Raw genomic sequence first — 26,151 nt, 5'->3', positions numbered from 1 at the left:
AGTATACCAAATGATTATATATCGAAACGAATTACTCTAACACACATATTCGGAATAACAATTAAAAATATTTCTTTAAAGCTTTGTGACCTGGTGTGTACACTGACCGGCGGTGATACAGACACACGCCCTACCCTTATTTCTATTGTAATCATCGATAAAAGCAAAGCAGACCGATTATAATATTGTTACAATGCAGTGTTTTAATTTGGAAATTAAATTCCGTTTCTACATAGTCGAATCCAAATTAATAAGGAGAGAAGGAGAGGGAGAGAGAGAGAGAGAGAAACCTAGATAGAATTTAAAACATAGCACTTTGATTTTAAAATGTGATGGTAGAATCGATGGAGATGAAATTTATAAAATACGCTTAATATTTTAAACTATAATAATAATAATAATAATACACATTAAACATATTTCTTAAAAAAAGTAATTGACCCTGACTCTTTGGGACCGGTGTATACATTTACCGACAGTGACGCTTATTTCCATCATATTGCCGAGACGGTTTTATTGTAACACTAAAGTAACTAACGATGGAATTACACCCGTTTGTGTGTTTCATGATCATCATTCAAAAACCATACGCAAATTAAGCCGGGTAGGAGGAAGAGGAGGCACGATATATTCAATACGAATTTAAAAGCGCGCACCACACATACACATCAGTAATCGACAATCATTCATCGGTTTCGTTGTTTGTTGACAAATCGCGTGTAGTTAACCTTAACTATGGTCAATAAAGAAGATGGTGAGTAAAACAAATATTAATATATATATATATATATATATATATATATATATATATATATATATATATATATATATATATATATATATATATATGTATCAAATCAATTCTCGAACCCTAGCCTAATGCTACAGCGTTACATTACGAGACTTAAGAACTAACCATTCAGCTGGCTTACAATCTATCGATACCATAACATTATTAGTAATTTATCAAAAACTATATAGGGGCGCAATATTGGTAAATCTAGGATTGGATTTATGACTAGGCGCGTAGAGGCAGCTGGTTGAAATTATTAGTACAGTATACCAAATGATTATTAATCAAAACGAATTACTCTAACACACATATTCGGAATAACAATTACAAATATTTCTTTAAAGCTTTGTGACCTGGTGTGTACACTGACCGACGGTTATACAGACACACGCCCTTCCCTTATTTCTATTGTAATCATCGATAAAAGCAAAGCAGACCGATTATAATATTGTTACAATGCAGTGTTTTAATTTGGAAATTAAATTCCGTTTCTACATAGTCGAATCCAAATTAATAAGGAGAGAAGGAGAGGGAGAGAGAGAGAGAGAAACCTAGATAGAATTTAAAACATAGCACTTTGATTTTAAAATGTGATGGTAGAATCGATGGAGATGAAATTTATAAAATACGCTTAATATTTTAAACTAGAATAATAATAATAATAATACACATTAAACATATTTCTTAAAAAAAGTAATTGACCCTGACTCTTTGGGACCGGTGTATACATTTACCGACAGTGACGCTTATTTCCATCATATTGCCGAGACGGTTTTATTGTAACACTAAAGTAACTAACGATGGAATTACACCCGTTTGTGTGTTTCATGATCATCATTCAAAAACCATACGCAAATTAAGCCGGGTATGAGGAAGAGGAGGCACGATATATTCAATACGAATTTAAAAGCGCGCACCACACATACACATCAGTAATCGACAATCATTCATCGGTTTCGTTGTTTGTTGACAAATCGCGTGTAGTTAACCTTAACTATGGTCAATAAAGAAGATGGTGAGTAAAACAAATATTAAATATATATATATATATATATGTGTGTGTATATCAAATCAATTCTCGAACCCTAGCCTAATGCTACAGCGTTACATTACGAGACTCAAGAACTAACCATTCAGCTGGCTTACAATCTATCGATACCATAACATTATTAGTAATTTATCAAAAACTATATAGGGGGCGCAATATCGGTAAATCTAGGATTGGATTTATCGGACTAGGCGCGTAGAGGCAGCTGGTTGAAATTATTAGTATACCAAATGATTATATATCAAAACGAATTACTCTAACACACATATTCGGAATAACAATTAAAAATATTTCTTTAAAGCTTTGTGACCTGGTGTGTACACTGACCGACGGTTATACAGACACACGCCCTACCCTTATTTCTATTGTAATCATCGATAAAAGCAAAGCAGACCGATTATAATATTGTTACAATGCAGTGTTTTAATTTGGAAATTAAATTCCGTTTCTACATAGTCGAATCCAAATTAATAAGGAGAGAAGGAGAGGGAGAGAGAGAAACCTAGATAGAATTTAAAACCTAGCACTTTGATTTTAAAATGTGATGGTAGAATCGATGGAGATGAAATTTATAAAATACGCTTAATATTTTAAACTATAATAATAATAATAATACACATTAAACGTATTTCTTAAAAAAAGTAATTGACCCTGACTCTTTGGGACCGGTGTATACATTTACCGACAGTGACGCTTATTTCCATCATATTGCCGAGACGGTTTTATTGTAACACTAAAGTAACTAACGATGGAATTACACCCGTTTGTGTGTTTCATGATCATCATTCAAAAACCATACGCAAATTAAGCCGGGTAGGAGGAAGAGGAGGCACGATATATTCAATACGAATTTAAAAGCGCGCACCACACATACACATCAGTAATCGACAATCATTCATCGGTTTCGTTGTTTGTTGATGTGGTTAGCTAGATTTTAATATAACTAGCCTAGGCCTAGCTACACAATATAACCAGGGAGTGACTTAGGGGATCCAATTTATAGGTACCACCACTGAATTCTCCCAAACCACTCACTATCTACTGTAGCCTAGCCCTGGTCCCTTTCTGCTGAACTCAACTTCCTACTATTATTAGGCCTAGCTAGTTAGTAGCTAAATACAGAATGATAAAAGAGCAGGTATAGATACTAGTTACAATACCTTTTATATCAGCAAAATCTGTGTAGGGTTGCCAGCAGGGTGTAAAAAGAAGGAAGGCTGCGGTCTATAATAGGCCTCCTCACTCAACTCAGCCTTTCTCTAGTCATTGGTCTCTTGAATTTGAATTGGTTGTTGTTTTTTGGCAGTTTTTGAGGATTGATCTGATTGGTTGAGCATTCAATTATTTCCCTGTTTACCATTTAAAATCTCTTCCTGAATGCTACCAATGATCTTAGCATCCACACTACCATTTAAAATATCTTCCTGAATGCTACCAATGTTTTTAGCATTCACACTACCATTTAAAATATCTTCCTGAATGCTACCAATGTTTTTAGCATTCACACTACCATTCAGAATATCTCCACCGAATGCTTGCAATGATCTCTTAGCATTCACACTACCATTCGGGATAGCTTCTGAATGCTTATTGACTCTTGTAAGCATTCCTAAAGGATGCTTGGAAACTTTTCTTAGCATTCCATTTAAGTGGTTTTAACCATGAATGCCTAAATTCTAAAAATTACCTGTAAATTAGCATTCGAATGCCTAGCGAATGGTTAGCGAAGGCTATTTAAGCATTCTGCTTTGGTAAGGGAGGCCAAACAGTAAACACACATGTTCGGAGCACACATGGGAAGGGATTGTTGATATGTTTTTGTAGTATTTTAACTATAAAAATCTCATCTTGTTTGAAAATTGAGTTGGTAAGTGATTTATTTACACAAACAAACATTCCACCGTACACTCTCTATTTGCACGACGGATTGAACGTGGACGAATTTATTCACCAGGCCGGCTATAGTACACATATTTTTTAGTGTCCCGCCACATGATACATTGGTCTATGAATATACAGATAGATATGTGGTCAAGGACCATTCCATTAAATTTTGGAACCATTTGGGACCATGGTCCCAATTCTGAACCACTTTTTGAGTATACTTTTCAGACCTGCTAGTGTTAAAAGATAGGACAGAATTTTTCAAAAGCCGGCGAGCAGTCTTAAAGTAGCAAGTAAACTGAAATTGCATTTTCTCGAGAACTACTTGTCCAAAAAACTTCATTTTTGTACAAGAGGCAAGAGTTATTATTTGTGATTTGTAATTTTAAAACATAATTTGATTTAATGTGCAAGTTTTTTGATGCGAGTAGTTTAAAAAACCTATTTCTTTTTATTTTAATATAAAATTCAGGAGAACAAAACTGTGATAAAGAACTTTTTTTTATTTAAAGGTCACTTCATTTTTAAAATTGAAAGAATGGATTTGTACGCAGTATTTTATTTACAAGTACCATGAAAAAAAGATGCCTCCCCTAAATTTGATGAAGACCACCTCAAATTATGCTAGAACTCTGTTGCTTCTGTGGACTTTAGATCCTGAGACGCCACCGCTGCTTAGGTACAGTACATGTCTCATGTTCTTTCCCAGCAGTCAATGTCCTTATAATTTAACTGTGTTTAAGCAGCCGTAATTCTAGCATTAGTTTTATTCCTTTAAATGTGATAAATGCAAAAGAAACCCTACAGTATGTGGGTATTCCATAAATTATTTTTACTATAAGGTACAAAGGGTCTATAAGGCCTACAAAAAAAAAGGTTCATTCTTTGTTTACTTGAATTTTTAGTGTAAAAATTGATTGAAGATATACTAACCTGCAGTTCCATTGTATCCACTGATTCTTATAAGATAGTTGGACTTCTCACTACCAACACGAAAGTGAGAATATCTTGCAAACTTCATTTCATCCAAGTGGTCAGTCATCTCTACTAAGAGCTCAAAACTACCATCAGATGTTATACGGTGTATCTGTTCATTGCCAAGCCAGAACTCTGAGTACACTTTTCCAAAACCCTCTCTGTAGTTTCCCCAATTGAGGTAGAAATTTTCCGAACCATCCTCTCTTCGTTGTATCACCTGGGGTTACAAAGAAACTTTACACAACAGCTGAACTATAAAAAGGCAACAATCTAAGTACCACATACTGTAGTTCAAACTAAAAAAATGAGTGACCAATTATATTTACAAACCAAATTATTTATTTTTTGGGTCGTAAATTGTGGAAAATTTATCTTGTGAAATTTATCAAAACTGTAATTTAATAGTTAAGTATAATGGAAGAAAAAAAACCTCTGCATTTAATTTATCATCACTTTTACTTACTGTCCATCCGCCATCTTTCCTCATGTCACAGTAGACCCTAAACTCAGGTTCTCTATCATTTGGCTGTATTAAATAATCACCACTTGGAGCAGAAGGATCATTTTCCAGCATTTCACCACAGTCCCTTAAAAAATACAAATATATAAAATAAAAAATATTTGCATTATATACTATATTTAAAAAATAAAAAGTAACTTGCATTATATACAATACTATAGTTTGGTATTCTGGGATTGTACTTTTCTGTTTCCTCTCTGATTGTTTAATACATCATTTAATACATTTTACAAAAATCTATTGTAGTGCTTTAAACATTTTTTATTTATAAATGTAAAATTTAGAAACTGAATTGGTTAACATTGTTCAATAGATGACACATTTCTCTTTACAGCTGTTTAGAATACTACTACTTACTCCTTGAAGGGCATTCACAATCATCTTTCGGGCAACAGGCAGCAGCCATCACAGCCAACATACAGCCAATTAATAACATTCTGCAATCCATTCTGAATCAGACTTTAAAGCTTCCTCTCACAATAAAACTGACAACAGAAGAGCAAACAACAAATGTTAAAGCAATCCTTATTTGTTTGTTAGTTTATTATTTATTTTATTTCTTTCAGTAAAGACAATATAAACATAACAATAAACGTGAAAGTGGAGCACTAAGGAGAGACAAAAGCTTTATTTTTTTACCATAATTTAAATGCTGAGCACACTATTAATTATAATTTTTAGAAGTAGTTAGGCATATTTGGTTATAGTCTGGATTCCAGACGGAGTTTTGTCTTTAATATTAGTAAAAATATAAATATGTTTGCACATATGGCGTTTCATACGTACTTGAGTTTGGATACTCCGTCTGGGCAAACACGTGCAAGTCACGTGGTTTGACACCAAGAATTCTTGGTGCATACGATTATCCGGTTGACTAGTTTCAGCCGCATGCGATTGGCTACTTACTTGTACACAGTTTTAATATTCATATTTTAGAATTTCAAAGATTCAACAACTAAGATGATGCGCATACGCTATGATATGTTTAGCTGGTGTGGAGACACACGTGTGTACCTTGGTACATTATCGCGAAGCGATGATGATGTGATAATGAAAGTTTCTGAAGGCTAGAAATAATTTTATATGCCTAGTAGTCTGGTAAACATTTGATGGGATTTTTCCCAAGAACATGAAACTCGACTTGATATGATAGGCTAGCTTCTCCGCAAATCAAACATTGAATGGATCATTATTTTGCAGAAATAATTTAATAAATTTCCACCCACCCAGACTTGGCAAAACGATATTATAATATTTCAATAGTTTTTATTTTAGTCTCGATCATACTGTTATTAGTAGTACTGTACGTAATCGATCTTTTTAATTTTGAAACCAAATGATCATTAGTTGATTCGAAATCCATATATTACATACCGCCCGCCCCCATATAGCCAAATACGATATGAAAACAACGTAATTCTTATCGGATGTTTGTGGTCTGCAAATCGATTTCTCAAGTCTGTATTTTCAAACAAAAAAATAAAAAAGACAATGAATTTGGTGACAATGTTTTTTTTAGTAATAATGGGATGAAAATCACAATTAAATAGATAGAAAAGTATAAAAAAATATATAATAACAGCAGTGAATTAAAAAAACAGCAGTGAATTAAAATCAAACTAATATTTGTGAGATAAGACTTTTAAATTAGTTGAGATTTGAGCCCAAGTGAGTATTAATTAAACTAGATGGTACGCTCGCTTCGCTCGCGTACCATCTAGGTCGTGCCCACAGATGGTTCTCGAATACAAAGTAATTTCAGCGTAACAAAACTGGCGATTTCAAATATACGTACCGCAGGACTACAATACATTGTCGTTTACAGAAACGAATAAATAGACACGATGATTTATGTAGTCAACTAAAATTAGCACCCTGGGAATTACTTCCGAAGGAGAAACTTATCACAAAATGAGTTCAAATGTTTGATTTGGACTCATTTAAAGAAACCCAATTTGTGTTTTGTATGTAACATTAGGTTTGAGGGATGGGAAAGCGGATAGGTACAAAGAGGAACAATTTTTAAATATATTCTTTATCCATGAAATACACATGAACAAAATATTATTTTGTTCATGTTTTATAGGCCTATAAATAATATACCTCTAAATACAGTAAAACATTTGCGATTTAATACTTTGTTAAAACTGTCACTGTCATAATCAATTGAAATATTAAAGTACATGTCACGATACACCACTACGACGTTTATATTATTGGTAATTATTAATTAATAATTAATACAAACGTTGAGAGGGAACTGTTAGTATAAAGTTTATTTGTATATAATAATGTGTTTATATATCTAACAGTGAAGCCTAACCACAATCTCAGTAATAAAGTTTATTTGTATATATTTTTATATTACATCTAACAGTACGAACATTCACAGTAAGAAATGTTCGATTCAAATGAGGACCAAAATAGTTAATAGGTATTTACAGTATTGTCAAAGTATTGCAAGTTTATTCTCAAAGGGACCATATATTTACCTACTGTATGTGTTAAACCAAGGACTCATACATTTACCTACTTGTGTTAAACCAAACTCTGGCAGACTGAGAGATTGGGATGTTCCATTCATCGCAAATCAATACATTTGTATAATCGTATATTAAATCTATCAAAATATTATTTTGTAAAGAAAATCGGCCTGTCTTCAACATTATGATACTGATACTCTAGCTGTTCAACCGGTTTTCAGCTATTAAAAACAATTATCGCAGGAGGAGATAGGAAAATGCGAAGCCTCCTCGCATTTTTGTGGCGGGTATTTTTCAAGATGGACATCCATTAGACGGTGTATACCAATCGTTGAACCTAAATTCGTTTTAATCGTCAATAACTAATTATCTAACTTAATTTAATTAGTAAACAGGATTACATCAGGTGGTTAAAATCAGTACCGAAAGTACGAACCAACTTTATATACCATCGAGTAAAAATTCTAGATGTAAGGCGCAATTTACCGAATTTTTCCCTTACGTAAATTTATATATAGATGACAGGCGACTACATACATACAAGAGCATTTTGTTATGGTTATTTTTTCAACTTATATATCTGTTCAAGAAAATACTGATTTCAACCAATCTCAAGCTTTAGAAAGCGACACAAAAGATTCTACAAGTGTATCTTTCGCATTCTGAAATCATCTCTCTAATTTTAGAATTTAAGTTGTCAGTAGGCTAAATTAATATACAAGCAGAAAGGTAATACTTACACCTATGTTCTATGTTTTCCACACCTCAGTTGAACGATGAATCTATCTGACAATGCAATGTTGGAACACCTCTCTTTTATGGAGATTGTTTGGAGAACAACCCAGATGTTTTCTAACCAAATCTGTTCAACTAAGATGGTTTATTTATATAATCTGAATGTTACAAATTACATTTTACTGAACAATATTTGATTAATGTATAAGTTGGTTTAGATTTGTTGTTAATTTGTTTAGCTAATTTGTTCGTGAATGAGATGAAACACTTTGTAATTTGCTGTTTGTAAACACTCAAGATAGAATTTGGGATTTTTTAATTTGTTTAGCTAATTTGTTTGTGAATGAGATTAAACACTCTAGTAACTGGCTTTTTCAAGACAGGATGATAAGTTTGAATGAGTTCTCAGCTACTTTTCTTTCTACTTCTATGTCCCCAGTTGTCCATATGGCTCAGTGTTATGAATATCAATGTTAAATAACACAGAAACACTCTCATGCATATAGTTTGTTATATTTATTAGCTTATGTAAAAAATGTTAATAACGTATTTACAGCAGCCTTCGATGTAGCTTTGTACGATTTTAGAAATGAAATCAACCAGTCTGTTTCTGATCATAATAAATACATTTGTAATTAAATGAGAAAAGATGTGCCTAACTCTTCTATGTCTTTATTTATATTTTAGTTATGCATAAATGTTGTTATGTTTTATACTTGATAAACTTCTATTGATACATATTTGTTTATTTGCCATAAATGTTATTTTTTTAGTGCATTAATTTTTACAATTATGAAAGTAATAAAATTTCAATTGAGATTCAGATACTTTAAAAAAATAAGTGACCAATAAAGAAATTAAATCTAATAATAGCAATAGCATATTTCTAGGTAAATTTGACTGTTGTATTGTAAAGACAAATGTGTGAGTTTCTTACATTCTCAATTTTAAAATTGCTGACCGGTAAAAATATTAAAAATAGAAATTAAATTTAATATTGTTCTTTTAGGCTTGAAGCTGTTCATTGTGGGTGTCTTCCATTGTGTCCTAACCAGCTGGTTTATCCTGAAATATTTCCAAGTAAGTTATAATAATTTTTTTCAACTTACTATATAATAATATAACTGATATACTAATATTTTTTTGTTTCAAATGCTAATTTCTTTTGACAATTGTACGGCCATGGAAAACCCTTTTTGTGAAGTAACTTATGTCATTTGAAGTGTACAGAGGTCATAATTGATTTGTCTCTAGTTTTTGTCCAAGCATAGTTTATTCCATTTCCTTGTGACAATGTGGCAGCACTAAAAAAAATAATTCAATATTCCAATATTTTCTTTTATTATATTATATGGTGATGATATTGTTCAACAAATTGCTTATTTTGTATCCCATTCCATTCCATCATTGTATTGTATTTGTATATGTTTTTGTTTTATTTTGGAATAAAAATGTTTATGATTGATTGATTGAAATTAAATAATTATTGTTCCATACCGAATTACATTTTTTAAACTCTTTTAGAAGACTGTTTATTAATACAGAACAACAGTTATTTAAACAGCTAGTATAATTCTGCAAAACATCAAAAATTGTACGTAACTATGACAGAAGTACACTGAATGAAATCACTGCAAAATGTAGCTGGACATCTCTCAAGCAACAATATGTAACACTGCTTTCAAGTCAAGAATCATAATGGTGTATCACAATTTTTCAAGATACATAATTGGTGTGAATGGTAAATCAATAACTTATATACTACTTTTCAATTGGTATGCACTTTTATTACACCTGCCTTAGTACAATTCTGACTAATTCGATACGTCTCATAACCCCCGGACGCCAGTATCTCCCTGTACTCGCCAACCTCCACCCCTCTTCAATCATATCCCATACTCGGATGATTTTAAAAAAAACCACCCACCTCAAACTCCCAACCCCTTTCCAGAAATACTTAAAATTCAATTCAAAATGATAGCCTACTACTCTTAGCCCAAGCAAATCACCATTTCCTTTAACTCCCCCCTACCCCTCCTGACTTGAGGAATTTTTTAAATGTAGTTTAAAACCTTCACAGTACAATTGCAGTCATTTTGATACCCCACATTTATGGTTACGTGCAGAAACAAAAATTTGTATAACGAACAGACATAAAAAGTGGGAAAAAGATTGGGAATTTTGACCCATAACTTGTATTCCAGATGGCGGATGATGCTCAAATACAGTTTAGAACCTTCCGGTACCATTACGGTCATTTTGATACCCCATATATGTGCAGTAACAACAATGTGTATAACTAACATACAAACATCAAAGTATCAAGCAGATTCATAAATTAAAATTCATACAAAAACAATTGATCAAAGTTTTGTTTTTGCTGACTAAGTGATTTTTTACATTAAAAGTTGGAGTTTTTCCTAAATTTTGTAGTAGTTTATTTGCTTTTTAATGTTTAATACTTTCACCTTTACCTTGGAAAATAAATAAGCATTCAACTTGTGTTTGCTAATGTCACTAATTTCTTAGATCAAAACCAATATAATAAGATATATAACATGTAGGCCTACATTAATTGTAAGTTTTTATTTAATTTTTAATCAATTCAAAACAAGATTCAATTTAAAAACTTCAGCATTGAAAATACTCCTAAAACTACTAGAATATAATTAATTAGAATATATCATAAAATATAGGAAATACTGATTTATGATTAGGTATCAATTTGATTTTATTAATTAAAAAGCAATAATGATAATGTTACTATTATGTATTGTAGCATAGTTTTAAATAAAAAAAAATATTTTTTTACTGAATGACTTGAATATATTATTAGTTATAATATTTAAAAATGATTAATAATAAAACAGTCATTGTTACTATTATATAATTCAAAATACAAAATTAAAAATTCCATATATAAAATTTTAAACAAATCAAAGTTGATATGACAATATATTTTGTTATACAATTTGGATTACATAACTAGCTTTTATTATAATAAAATAATTATTTAATGATAAGGCCAAATGTATAATAGCTAAAAGGCTAAACAAAAGAGGACTATATCCTTATTTCTATTATCAGAACATCTAGGTGTTAAAAGGTCAAGCCCAGTTAGGTTTGAATGTGTAGCGAAGTTGAAAGTGATTTTTTACGCTAATACATTCAAAGATTTAGATCTTAAATTTTGTAGTAGTTTATTTGCTTTTTAATGTTTATATACGTTCGCCTTTGCCTTGGAAAATACATCAACATTTATGTAGGCCTACATTCAATGTAAGTTTTTATTTCATTTTTAATCATTTCAAAACAAGATTCATTTAAGAACTTCAGCAAATATTAGATTATAACACTACTAATTATTAATTAATGAAAATATAGGAAATACTGATTTATGATTAGATATCAATTTGTTATTATTATATAAAAACATGATAATAATAATGTTACTATTATGTATTGTAGCATAGTTTTAAATAATAAAATAATATTTTTTTACAGAATGACTTGAATATATTATTTGGTATAATATTTAAAAAAGATGAATAATAAAACATTCATTGTTACAATTATATAATTTAAAATTCAAAATAAAAAATTCCATATATAAATTTAATACAAATCACAGTTGATATGACAATATATTTGATTATTAATGTTATAACATATGAGATTATTATAATAAAATTTAATGATAAGGCAAAATGATATTTAAAAGAAACAAAAAGGAATCTAAATTATTAAATAACTACAGATTCTGATTTGTTATGGTGGTCTTATAACCAGCATCACTGTTGTCTTTGATAAAAAATAGCGATCCCAGTTGATGCCATTGTAATCAGCAGTGTGAGATGAAGCCTTTTCAGGTCTGAATCATGACAACTCTCTTATGGCACTCTTTTAACCATCATCACTGTCTTCTTGAGACTGTTTTTATTATTATGGAAATACCTCCAGTTGATGCCAGTGTAATTAGCTGTACCTGGTATAAGGTAAAGCCCATTCAGGTTTGAATAATGACAGTTTTCGTACCACCAACCACCTTTGAATGTCTCAGCACAGTTACGACTACTCTTATCATTGTCTCTATCATACGTTGTAAATTGTTTACCATTGTGGGATGCCAAAGAATCACCTACACAAACAAGATAGTAGATCATCTTTAGTTTACTTCATATATCTTTAAATTAAAATTCATTTTTAAATATTTGTTTTTCTTTGTATTACAAATAAAGAAAGATATTTGATATAAAAGGGAAAATAATAATAATAAATATACCCTACAATTTGTAATTTATTAATAGATTTAATTTTTGTTGTCAAATTGTGTGCCATAGATTAAATCATAAACACAATTTATAAATAGTATTAATTTGTTTTTAAGTTTTAGTTATGAACTATTCTTATATATCATATATCCTTTATTTTATATATTTTGTTTTGTCAGAGTTATTATACTTTAAAAGCAATGCATTTCAATTATGAAGAAAACCCAAGTTATATGAAACTGTACTAGAGTATACACACACTATGATTTTTATTTTAGATTTCAATTTGTTTAACTTTATTAAGTGCACCAGATATATCAACCTTGCAGTCTAGAGGGTCCCTAGTTGTTATCTCTGGCTCCTGTTTAGGGACCACTGAATAATCCTATTGAATTAGAACAGGTGATGAATGCAAATACAAAATAACTGTAATGTGCGAGTAGACTATATGTTATTGTAAGGTGTTTTGTCTGATTTTACAAAAAAAAAAATTTTGGCCGGTAGAGGATTCTATAATTCTGTAGTTACTACTGTAATTATATTTTTTTCACTCTTTTTCCTGCAATTATTTATCAAGCTTGTTTGGATATTAATCATACACATACTGTTGCATTGACTGCCTCATAAATGCCTACTACATTAATCATACACATACTGTTGCATTGACTGCCTCATAAATGCCTACTACATTAATCATTCACATACTGTTGCATTGACTGCCTCATAAATGCCTACTACATTAATCATTCACATACTGTTGCATTGACTGCCTCATAAATGCCTACTACATTAATCATACACATACTGTTGCATTGACTGCCTCATAAATGCCTACTACATTAATCATACACATACTGTTGCATTGACTGCCTCATAAATGCCTACTACATTAATCATACACATACTGTTGCATTGACTGCCTCATAAATGCCTACTACATTAATCATACACATACTGTTGCATTGACTGCCTCATAAATGTCTACTACATTAATCATACACATACTGTTGCATTGACTGCCTCATAAATGCCTACTACATTAATCATACACATACTGTTGCATTGACTGCCTCATAAATGTCTACTACATTAATCATACACATACTGTTGCATTGACTGCCTCATAAATGCCTACTACATTAATCATACACATACTGTTGCATTGACTGCCTCATAAATGTCTACTACATTAATCATACACATACTGTTGCATTGACTGCCTCATAAATGCCTACTACATTAATCATACACATACTGTTGCATTGACTGCCTCATAAATGTCTACTACATTAATCATACACATACTGTTGCATTGACTGCCTCATAAATGCCTACTACATTAATCATACACATACTGTTGCATTGACTGCCTCATAAATGTCTACTACATTAATCATACACATACTGTTGCATTGACTGCCTCATAAATGTCTACTACATTAATCATACACATACTGTTGCATTGACTGCCTCATAAATGCCTACTACATTAATCATACACATACTGTTGCATTGACTGCCTCATAAATGCCTACTACATTAATCATACACATACTGTTGCATTGACTGCCTCATAAATGTCTACTACATTAATCATACACATACTGTTGCATTGACTGCCTCATAAATGCCTACTACATTAATCATTCACATACTGTTGCATTGACTGCCTCATAAATGCCTACTACATTAATCATACACATACTGTTGCATTGACTGCCTCATAAATGCCTACTACATTAAAACAAACTAAAATCAGTAAATGTAGTTACTGCAGTATATGCAGTATAATAATTTTAACATGATCTATTGATAAGATAAGTTGTTGTACTGTGAGTGCATTTGAACATTTTATTATAGTTAGAATTTTTTCAGGCATGTAAGAAGGAATATTTTTCAGATGCTTTTAGAAGCCTTTTTTTAACGTTTGTCCAACTTCTTTCAGATTTAGTATGTTGCATAATACACTCTGTACAGTATATATGCCATTATTTTGCAATGGTTTAATTTTCGCAAATTTTGTGAACTATGTAAACCGAAAACAGCTACAGATTCTTATTGTGTCAGTACTGCAGCGATCGATATTGCATGTAAGTTTAGCAGTTAGTTTATTAGAAGATTTGCGATTCTAAAAAGGATTAAACAAATATAGAAACATTTAATTTACTACTGGAGTACTGTAAATACGGAATGTAGACTAGACAGCTACAAAACAGGATGTTATTATATGGTAGCTCGTTTGTTGACACGTTTATACTTGACCTTTGCGATACAAAAATAAAATAATTTAAGGTACATTAGGCCTAGACTAAAATGGAATTTGTGAAAATATCAACACACGAAAACGAAATGAAAGTAGTTAATAGGGAATCATTCTGTATGCGAAAATATTTCCATTTACAGTATTTATTTGAAATCAGTTTCTTTTATTTCTAACCTAAATAAGTTCCAAATACCTTGGTGAAATTTGATTTCTATCTTTTTACTTGATATTTTGTACAATATTTGCAAATAGACTTGATTAATAATACATTACATTTTACCATGTGTTCCTCATTTATATTTATCTATTTTATTTGTGGTAAGATTCCATTTCTTTCCAATTTCATTTGCTACAAATGCTATAGTACCCTAAAATTAAGGAACCTTGGGTACAGTACATGTTTTATGTTCTGTCCCAGCCAATGCCCTTATCATCTATTTAAGCAGTTGTAATTTTAAAAATTAATTTTATTATACACTTTAAATGTGATAAATAAAATAAAAACATACAGTATGTGAAGTCCATAGACTAATTTTTACTAAAAGTGACAAAGGGTGTAGGAGTGCTAAAGTATCAATGTTAATTCTTTGTTTACTTTCTTCAGATAAAAATTGATTGAATATACTAACCCGCAGTTCCTGTGTATCCACTGATTGTCAAAACATAGTTAGACTCCTCAGTACCAATATGGAAGTGAGAATATTTTGCAAACTTTGTTACATCCAAGTGGTCCGTCATCTCTACTAATAGCTCAAAACTGCCGTTAGAAGTTATGCGGTAGATCTGTTCATTACCAAGCCAGAATTCTGAGTTCACGTTTCCAAAACCCTCTTTGTATTCTGTCCAATTACGGTAGAAATTAACTGATCCATCTTGTCTTCTCTGTATCACCTGACAATGAAAATATAGTTATCTATACTCTACTGAAACAGTGATGGCAAGCCATCAACTGGAGTAAATAGAAATGAATGAAATGAGAACCTGACCAGTAGGCCTAATGTTCTGATTAAGGTATGTCAATGGATATTAAAATTTGACTAAAATACCATTTTACATTAATTTGCTTCTTGGTTCTTAGTATGCAAGTTTTAGAACATTAGTATATACTGATTGGTCTTTCTGGCAACACTTCAACATCATTGTCAACCTGAACGTTTCCAAAGCTGTGTTAAGGCTTCCAAACCCATACCAGTGTCTTCTGTTTCTGGCACTGTTTTAGTAATGAATTAGTAAACTGTGGCAATGATGTTGGATTTACTTATAATATCTTTGAATAAATTGTTGCCTACTGTATACTTACTGTCCATCCTGCATCACTCCTTATCTCACAGTACACAGTAAACTGTGGTTCTCCATTATTAGTCTGTATCGCATATTCACCACTCTCAGCAGAAGGATTATATTGTAAAATTTCACTACAGTCCCTCTCTATCTCTAAAATTAAAAAAATGTTGATGTATTTATTTTTTTTTAAAGAGCACACTGGTATATGTTAGGCATATCAGGATAGTTTATTCATTGTTTTTGCCTATTTTGTCAATAGATTAAAGTAATTTTTCTATTCATTTTTTAGTTTTCAATGTGGACGATCTGAATCATATCTGAGTTACAACCTATGCACACAATAAATGCTTGTGTGATTGGTTAACACCCTGTGTCTTCTATATCCAATGGAACTCTACCTCATATATAACTCAGCAAAGAAAAAATATATATTCTTTGGTTTCATCCACGCACATGAAACCACTAAACTTTGTTTTTAAATAAGCTTTATTTTAACACCCAAAGAGAAAAGAGCTAGTATATATCTAATAGAGGAAAGTCAATTTCAAATTGGAAAAGTAATGTAATTCATTAATGTGCAAACTTTTGATGTGAATATGATATACTACAAAATGAGTTTAATTTAATGAATATATAGAATTTGTATACTTACGCCTTTCGAAATCGGTGCCCAGAACCTGAAGGAAAATACCGTTAATTTGTAATATTAAATTGTATAATTTCATTAGATCTTTCAAACAAAATCGTAACAAATTAGACGCAAAGTCCAAACTGGCTCCAGATTTACAAACTTTTTTGTCTAATAAAACAATTTTTGTTTTTTGTTTTGTTAAATCATATTACTGGATTTGATTAATACACTAAATCAGTTATGATATACGTATATCACTTACCTTTTCAATGTAACAAAATGCAGGCGTTTGAATTATGTTGTTTTCAATTGATTCTTCCCGTTTCCGTTTACAGCTGATTTGACAAACACGATCTTTCTGGTTATAGTTGACCGACAAACAATCAGATTTCTTGGAACATTCCAGCAAACAATTTAGTTTGTGTATATTCTTCAACTCGTAACTCCAACCTTCAAGAGCATGCCCCTCTAGGATAACCGTATAATCATATGTATTGATCGAATCATCACTGATGACAAAGGGCAGAATAATGACAATGATTAAAGTTGAAGTTAGCATTGCGACGTTATAGAATTATGTATTGATAACGAATGACGAATGAAACGGTTATTGTGCCAATAAAATCTACAATTCGCCTTCAAATACTCGACGTACGTAAACGTGTGGTACAGATACAGTAGATATTCCATTATCCAACTATATCAATACAGTGAGCACCAATCAAAATGGTGATAGTAATGTCTGATTTACATAATAATGCATCCATGAACTAAATTAAACATTAAGATATGCATGCTCTTTTGGGTTTTTTAGACGCCTTTTTTTTTATAAATTGTGTTTTAAGTTTAAAATACAAAATAAAATATTTAAAATACAGATTACCTTCTAAAACTTTGGTTTGCTATTTGTATTTCAGTTTTTAAATTTATTTTCGTTTTATTGAGAAGGACCTGATTTTCAAAATATGATTCAATAACTGCAACAATTCATAATGCGTGAAGTGTCCAGTTATAGCCTAATGTTATTTTTATTTGCAAGTCTTAAATATTGCAATTGAATCGTGCGTTCATACGCATTACCTCTTTTTTCATTTTTAAATGAAAAATGGCAATGACATTGATAATCTTTAATTTCTGTGTAATTTCTTTTTCTCACCTTTAAAAGGCTCACCGGTTAAAATATTGGATAAAGAGGTTTAATATTGTTCTTTTTTCTTCATTGTTCTTTTTTCTTCATTGTTCTTTTAGGCTTAAAGCTGTTCATTGTGGGTGTCTCCATTGTGTCCTAACCAGCTGGTTTATCCTGAAATATTTCCAAGTAATTTGAAATAATCTATGATGATTACGATTAATTTCAGTATTCTGGATAAACAAAATTGTAAATATATGGCGCCACTGCAATAAATAAGTCATTCAATATTGAATCACCTCCACTCTTGGGATTTCTTTTAGGATATTGTATTATTATAATATAAGATTAAGATGTTTAGGCCTAATCAAATTATTTTGAATTACTTTTTTTTAATATCTTCTGATTACAATACAAAACATCTAGGCTACAGCGATTCTCTGCACTACTTTCAAGTCCAGAATCAATTATGGTATCACAATTTTCAAAATTGAAGAGAAAATCATATAAAACTAGATTTGAACTTGTCACTTAACAGTAGTTAGGTTTTCCACGCGCACAAAAACAACAACGTGCACAGTAATTCGTTGTACCATCCCATAATCGGAAGTAAATATGTTTACAGTGCTGAATTGTGTCTACCTGTACTTTGTGCACGTTGTTTTTGCGTGGGTAACCGAAGTGACAATCTAGTTAGCCTTAGGTAATGGAATGCAACGCAATACAAGTAGTTGACCAATAACAAGAGATAGTTCGAATAATCCATTGCTTGCGTTGCATTATGCATTTTGCGTAGTTTGTATGTATTTCTGTAGTATTTATATTCATTTGACAATTGTTTTTCACCACTGCAATTAAAAAGTTGTTCAATATTCCAATATTGAATCAACTCGACTCTTTAAATCTCTTTAGGAGACATAAGACATTAGAACACTTTGTGATTTCCAAGAAATTATATATATATATACATATATATCACCGGGCGGTTTAGAATTAATGTTCTTTGCCTGATTTGTTTATATATATAAAAGTATCTCTTCGGAATAAAAACACTGTAAGATGAGGCCGTATCAATTTGATCTCTGGTGCACGTGCGTACAATTGAGGACTAGTGCTGTTCCTCCGTAACACGCCGAGAATGTTAAAGAGTCGCTATCCAATCGAGTTCAAACAATACCATGAAAGCCCCAGTGGTCTAATGGTTAGGACATCTGCATATCAAGCAGGCGGTCCGAGTTCGAGTCTCGGTTGGGGCGACTTTTTCTCATTCTCACAGATTTCCTCATCTTTATCGTTTCAAATTAATTAATTAAATTTCAGTATATCACCGGGCGGTTTAGAATTAATGTTCTTTGCCTGATTTGTTTATATATATATATATATATTATTATTATTATTATTATTACTTGTATAGCGCACATTTATACAACATTTAATTATAATCAGCGGCGCTTCACATCAATTAGTATCGTAACATTGTTTGAAATATAGTGCTTTTAAATGTTTTTAAAACTGATTATAGTCGTCTAAGTGTTTAATGTGACTTGGTAATCTGTTCCAAATTTTGGGTCCTGCTACGGCGAACGAACGGTCAGCAAATGTCTTTCGTTTAGTTCGTATGATTGTCAGGTTATAATTGCTGGTGCTTGAACGAGTACTGCGAGAAACATTCCGCACAGTAAGAATATCTCTCAGGTAACTTGGAGCGGAACCTTTAAGCGAACGCCATACAAGACACGCTATATTGAATTGACATCTATGAGACATCGGAAGCCAGTGCAAGGATCGCATGGCGTTAGTTGCACTGTCATACCGACCTTTCCTGACAATTATTTTCGCAGCTTGGTGCAGTAACCTCTTCATTGGAGCAAGGGTATTAGCAGGTAGACCATAAAACAATGCATTGGCGTAATCAATATGTGACAGCACAAGCGATTGAATTAGTTGTTGGCAAAGGTCCTTGGAGAGAAATTTACGGATTTGACGAATATAGTATAAATTAACAGCTATCGTTCTGCATTTATCACGTATGTGGTTCTTGAAAGATAGCTGGTCGTCGATATTAACACCAAGGTATTTTACAGATGAACCACGTGGTATTCTGTCCTGGCATACGATGATATGATCTTTCTCGCATTTCAGAAGTTGAGCTCTGCTTCCCAATAGTATGAACTCTGTTTTTTCACTGTTCATTTTTAGTCTGTTGGACTTCATCCAGTCGTTGATGGATATGAGGCACTCTTGTAATTTGGTGATTGTATTTTCCATACTAGAACTAGAATTTGGATTTAATGAATCATACACTGAGTGATCATCGGCATATCCCATCACAGAAATATCAAACTTATATATAAACACAACAGGAGATCACTGGGGCTTTCATGGTATTGTTCGAACTCGATTATATATATAAATAAAACAACAGCAGAAAACTTGGTTACTTCATTGTTTAAAATTATATATATATATATATATATATATAAATCCAAAGGCAAATTACTGAAAAAAATGACAATGCTGTGGGTATCAGTGGCTGGATCTCAATGGAGATACAAAAATAAAAAGCGAAAAGCTAAATCAAAACGATAAAGTAAACAGCCAGAAAAGTTAGCAGAGCTTTCGGGCAACACTAGCCCTTCATCAGTGCAAGTGAAGGAATTTGGATAACGTCAGAGTATAAAGCTGGCAAGTGCTGCCTGGGTGGACAGGAATAAAAGAAATATAACAAAGGGAGCCAGGGTGGAGTCTGAATAAGAGTGGAAAACAAAGAAGGTAGCTTGGTAGAGATATAAACAATTTTGGAATGAGACTAAAAAACAGCTTAAATGGTGGTTAATATTGAAACTTAAATTTTGGTAGTCAATGGAATAATTTTACCGATCTGGGAGTATGTTCCTAATGTTAAGTCCAAAAGGTTTTGTGGTTTTAAGTAGTAATTCCCAGTGGTTTTCTTTGTCTTTGCGAGTTTTGTCGCTCCATTTGACATCGTGGTCTATTGCAATAACTCTGAAATTTGCAATCGAGTGACCAGCTGAATTAAAATGTTCGGCTACAGGTTGATCAAGCTTTAATGTTTTGATAGCTGATCTATGTTGTGTCATTCTCATACGGAGAGTGTTTTTTGTTTCTCCGACGTACTGTTTGCCACACATATTACAGTATATGAGATAAATGACGTTTTTGGTTAGACAATTAATTGATTGTCTTATCCGAAAAATGCGGCCAGTTTGGTTACTCTCAAATTTTTCAGTAGAATCAACCAATGAACAAGTTTTGCAAGATTTTCCGCAAAGGTGACTGCCCAAATTTTGGCTGTCATGAGAGTTAATTTCACTCTTAAATTTGGATCTGACTAATATATCACGAAGGTTGGGAGGTCTACGAAATGCAATAATGGGTGGTTCCGGAAAAACAGTCCTGAGACGTTCTGTGGACTGTAGAATGGGCATATGTTTCTCAATAATAGCCCGCAATGGAGGCAACCTAGGGTGGTAGGTTGTGACCAATGGCATTCTGGTCGATTTTTTTGGCTGACGTGGTTTGTACGTCAGTGTTTGACACCGAGAAATATCTTTTGCTTTCTTTATAGCAGTTTCGATGTATTCCTTCTTGTAATTTCTGTTCCGGAGATGTCCGGTTAGTTCTATATATATATATATATATTTCTTTAAGAAATTGATATCTAACATTGCTTCAAGTCAAGAATCATAATGGTATATCACAATTTTAAAAATTGAAGGGAAAATCATATAAAACCAGATTTGAGCTTGTCACTTGTTATCCAAGCGCACAACATCATAAACAACAGCAACAATGTCATTTTAACGTGTGTGCATGTTGTGTTTGCGTGGGTAACCTACGTTACAAGTTAAAATCAAGTTAGTTTGAAGTAATGGGATGCAACGCAAGGACAACAACGAGTTGATCAATGACAAGGGATAGTTCGAACAATCCATGCTTGTGATTGGTCAAATTAATTGCGGTGAATTATACATTTGTGTAGTTTTTATGTATTTCTTAAGTATTTATCTCCATATGACAATTGTATTTCACCACTGCAATCAATATTGAATATCTTTTAAGATACATAAAGCATAAGAAAACTTGTTTATTATAAATTACATATATACAGACTGTATATTTATATTATATTTAATAAAAATGTTTAATAACATTAACCAAATACATTATTATTGTCCTATATTGAATTACGTGTTTCAATCTCTTTTGATGACTGTACGAAACAACAGCTGCGACGAATATATTACATTCCTTTCAAGTCAAGTGAAGTCAAATTATTGTCATTTGTAAACATATAAAAATCATTTACATTGAAATGAATTTGAACGGTTTCAGCTAACATCAAATAAATAGAACTTAAAATACGTGGTGAAACTATTCCCCGTCGGACACCATCCCGGTATTTCTAGAACTGGTAGTGGTATAACAATATTTTCAGAATTGAATGGTAAATTATGAAGTTTGGCTTTTATTAACGCAAGTAAATTGACCAACAAGTAATAGATTATTGGAACTGTAGCTTGTCATTTGTTATGGCCAGTTATTTATTTTCTCATAAACCATGGTTTACCCGGTTATAGTCCCATCCAGACATATTGTACATATTATTACTTAGATTTGGATTTGAAATATGATGCCATATTAAGTCATTTGGGGGGATCGGCTATCGAAACTAGGTACATTACCAAATGTTCGTATTGGGTAAAAGAAAAAATGCTAGAAATGCAATTCAAGTATTACAAACTTTTTCACTGTTCTTGGGGACAATTACATATTTAAGCGTGAGGTTACTTACACACCCGTAAAATGAAAAGCATTGCATTCAATTAGTAAATTAACTTCTTTAAACATGACTGACAAATTATTAAATTACAATTTGAATTAAACCAAATATATAAGTAGAATGGACAGAAAAGGGGAAATACTTTAAAAAAAATAAGGCAAAGAAGAAACTTCGTCAGTTAATTATGATCTTTCAGTCTCTCATAAGCCACAGAGATCTATTCTTGAAGTTGGACCTTTCGCCAACCGGACCTTTCTCCGACCGATCATTCTGCGTATTGTTAATTTCTCCATTTGCCAACACTTTGACGACTGGATATTTTTTCACATGTAAATATCGTCTGATTAAACTTTATATAAAAGTTATAATCTGACAAGCTGGAGCATTTAGAAATTTAAATGCGAGCTATTTTAAAGCCTTTAACATGGTTCTTCTCTGCCTAGTAGAGCAGTTATTGGCTATATGGCAAAATTCAAGTAATACAAATTTTGAATAGCTCAATTTAATCCAATTTACATTTAGGTAAAGCTTAGGTTTAAAGCATCATTCAATAATATGATCATAATGTATGTATTTGTTCTGCGCATGTTACCTCAACATTTTAAAAAGTCTATATTTTGGCAATTTTTGAACACAAACCCCGTACTATAGTACAGGGAAATTTAAAAACAAGGCCAACAGCCATTAAGTCGCGTGCTACAATGCATAGTGATACCGGACCGACAGACAGACCGACAGACAGACCGACAGACAGACAGACAGACCGACCGACCGACATAGTGAACTATACTGACCGAAATTACTGAACATGTTTAAAAATGTTGAAATGTTTAAAAACATTTATATTTTTTTAATTTACACGTGCGTAGCCTGTCACTTTCGACGTGCTCGTATAACGTAATTTCGAGTTGAAAAGTAAGTCAAGAAAACAGAAATCGGGCAAAAAGAGTGCGCAATAACATTTAACGCGCAGTGCGTGCGCAAAAATATGCGCACTCATGGCAATTTTGTAAACACTTAAAATTTCCTGAAATGTACTCTTATTTCATCGAAAATAAATTTTGAAAATTTTAAGCGCGCGTACACATGCGTTACATGCGCTGCGCACGTAATTGTATTGCCATATGATGATTTATGCCCTGAAATTTATGAGTACCAAATTTTATTTAATTGTGATTCATGGTTGTGAAGATATGATTACAAACGTGATTTCGTTAAATCGTGCGTAGACCGCGTAATTTTTTATTGCGCACCATGAAAACATAACCACATTGATTCCTGGCCATAAGGAATATACTGTGAAAAATTGACCTAGCTAGATTAAACTGATATCAAGATCAGGTCAGAAAGCGATAAAACGCATAGTGATACCGGACCGACAGACAGACAGACCGACCAACCGACCGACATAGTGAACTATAGAGTCGCTTCCACGCGACTAAAAATTGGGAACATTTCAACCCTTTATTTATTCACATAACTGGTTACTATATCATAATTGGTATGCGCAGAATCGAACTATGTGCTCTCCACATGTGCAAAATCAAACAATTTGTTCTGCGCATATGTTACATCAACATTTTTAAAAAGTCGATATTGTGGCCATTTTTGGAAAGAATCCTTGTACTATTATAGTACAGGGACAAAAATTGGCCAATATGATAATGAACAAAAAAGGCATTTAACTTAACGCCAAGGAGGTTATGTTTTCACCCCTGTATGTTTGTGTGTGTGTTTGTGTGTGTGTTTGTGTGTTTGTGTGTGTGTCTGTGAGCAGCCTGGAGGCCACAGTTTTTATCCGATTCTAACCAAATTTTGACACAATGATTTATGCCCAAAAAGCTCGGACGAGTTCGAATTTGAGGGGGAAAGGTCATAGGTCAAGGTCACAACTAACAAAGAACTATTTTACTGTCTAGAGACCACAGTTTTGATCCGATTCTCACCAAACTTAGCCACAATGATCAATGACACATCATATAATTGTGGTTACATTTTGAAGGGTCAGGGTCAAAGATCAAGGTCCACCAAAAAAAAAAAATAAATAAATAAAAAAATAATTAAAAAAAAAAACCCTCAGTGGGGCTTGAACCAGCGACCTCAACTGTGAGAGGCTGGATACATAACCATTACACCACACTGTCATCCACAACTTTGTAGTGTGCAGTTAACATATTTACACTTAGAACTAATAAAAAAAAATGTTAAAAAAAAATATTCAGGGGGCATTTTATGTAGAGGAATTTTACAGTAGGCGGAGGTTTGTACTCTCGGAGTACCCTCTAGTTTTATCAATACATTGATATAGTTGAGTACGTATCGGTGGGTGGCCTAGAAAAAAAATGTGTTGCTATAATGTAAACTACAGTACACAGTTACTATAGTTAGTGTACTATTATTATTAACATATCCTCTATGATGATGACACTATTATACTCTATGACCACACATACTATATATACATAATAGGTAGACATACGCGGTTGGCTGGCGGTGTCCATTGTACGAATCGTTCGTGCCCCAGCTCTCTGTATGAGTACGATATACGCGTCACGTCAATATCATTACATCCAGGGACCAAAATGTGTTTATTTTTCAGGTGAAAATAGGCAAAATTCATTCGCAACTCCGTATTGCTCGAAGTTGATCGTTGTAACAGTATATCTTTTCTTTTTTCTAATCTCGGCGACAATTACAACTGAATGGAAAAAATGAATGAATAGAAATTTCGGGGACAGCAAAGTAATAACATTCCATGCAGTACACGCATTCCACCAGGGGCTGGATGGTGCGCCCAGACCCGGTTAGGCCTACTAGAACTAGCTCTTTGACAGGCAATTAGAACTCATTTAGGCTAATTATGTTTTTTCCAACGACTCCACGTCTTGTAGAGATGTTACCATTAATTAATCAAAATCCTACAAACGATCTAAAGCTAATTTAAATGCCCTTTGATCTAAATGAGTACATATATATATATATATATATATATATATATATATATATATATATATATATATATATATATATATATATATATATATATATATATATATATCTAAAAATGTACTTCTATCGCGAAACCAGTCATAAAATTAAATTCGCGGTGAAAGTACAAAATAGGTGGCGCTGTTGTATTTCAAAAGCAATAGTAAAAAAAAAATATATTCCAAACGCGAAAAGATTTTTGTTTTCGTACACGAAAAAAAGTACTATTAAACGATCGTTTAATAGTGCGTACTATTGCACGCCATGACATACAATAGTCCAATAAAATGACAGGAATTTATTTAGGTCTTATATAAAAGACAATATTAATGTGTATATA

General features: G+C 32.2%; 3 protein-coding genes across 3 annotated transcripts; all 3 read right to left on the bottom strand.

Annotated features, from left to right (window-relative positions):
* Positions 1-4,653: 4,653 nt before the first annotated feature.
* On the bottom strand, positions 4,654-5,671 carry LOC140052456 (fibrinogen-like protein A). Its single transcript, XM_072098067.1, has 3 exons — positions 5,577-5,671; positions 5,167-5,290; positions 4,654-4,920 (listed from the first exon to the last, which is right to left on the bottom strand). Exons 1-3 carry the CDS (start codon positions 5,669-5,671, stop codon positions 4,654-4,656), a joined length of 486 nt encoding a protein of 161 aa, XP_071954168.1.
* A 6,404-nt stretch (positions 5,672-12,075) lies between these two features.
* Positions 12,076-17,646, bottom strand: LOC140052124 (fibrinogen-like protein A). The gene is made up of 5 exons (XM_072097546.1): positions 17,153-17,646; positions 16,912-16,936; positions 16,276-16,409; positions 15,605-15,866; positions 12,076-12,579 (listed from the first exon to the last, which is right to left on the bottom strand). Exons 1-5 carry the CDS (start codon positions 17,447-17,449, stop codon positions 12,332-12,334), a joined length of 966 nt encoding a protein of 321 aa, XP_071953647.1. The 5' UTR covers positions 17,450-17,646; the 3' UTR covers positions 12,076-12,331.
* Positions 17,647-19,525: 1,879 nt separating this feature from the next.
* On the bottom strand, positions 19,526-20,347 carry LOC140052455 (uncharacterized). The gene has a single exon (XM_072098066.1). The coding sequence runs from the start codon at positions 20,345-20,347 to the stop codon at positions 19,526-19,528; it is 822 nt and encodes a 273-aa protein (XP_071954167.1).
* Positions 20,348-26,151: the final 5,804 nt, after the last annotated feature.

Source organism: Antedon mediterranea, chromosome 6, assembly GCF_964355755.1.
Source record: "Antedon mediterranea chromosome 6, ecAntMedi1.1, whole genome shotgun sequence".
Taxonomy (NCBI): Eukaryota; Metazoa; Echinodermata; class Crinoidea; order Comatulida; family Antedonidae; genus Antedon; species Antedon mediterranea.
Note: the sequence above shows the minus strand (reverse complement) of the source record. Positions and strands in the feature narration are given on the sequence as shown.

Coding starts and splice junctions, on each gene's coding strand:
- LOC140052456 (XM_072098067.1), bottom strand. CDS start 5,671: ATGGATTGCAGAATGTTATTAATTGGCTGTATGTTGGCTGTGATGGCT. Junction 5,291..5,576: donor GAATGCCCTTCAAGGAGTAA/GTAGTAGTATTC, acceptor GTATTTTTTAAG/GGACTGTGGTGAAATGCTGG. Junction 4,921..5,166: donor GGAAAGATGGCGGATGGACA/GTAAGTAAAAGT, acceptor TTGTAACCCCAG/GTGATACAACGAAGAGAGGA.
- LOC140052124 (XM_072097546.1), bottom strand. CDS start 17,449: ATGCTAACTTCAACTTTAATCATTGTCATTATTCTGCCCTTTGTCATC. Junction 16,937..17,152: donor CATTTTGTTACATTGAAAAG/GTAAGTGATATA, acceptor ATTTTCCTTCAG/GTTCTGGGCACCGATTTCGA. Junction 15,867..16,275: donor GGAGTGATGCAGGATGGACA/GTAAGTATACAG, acceptor TTTCATTGTCAG/GTGATACAGAGAAGACAAGA.
- LOC140052455 (XM_072098066.1), bottom strand. CDS start 20,347: ATGGGATATGCCGATGATCACTCAGTGTATGATTCATTAAATCCAAAT.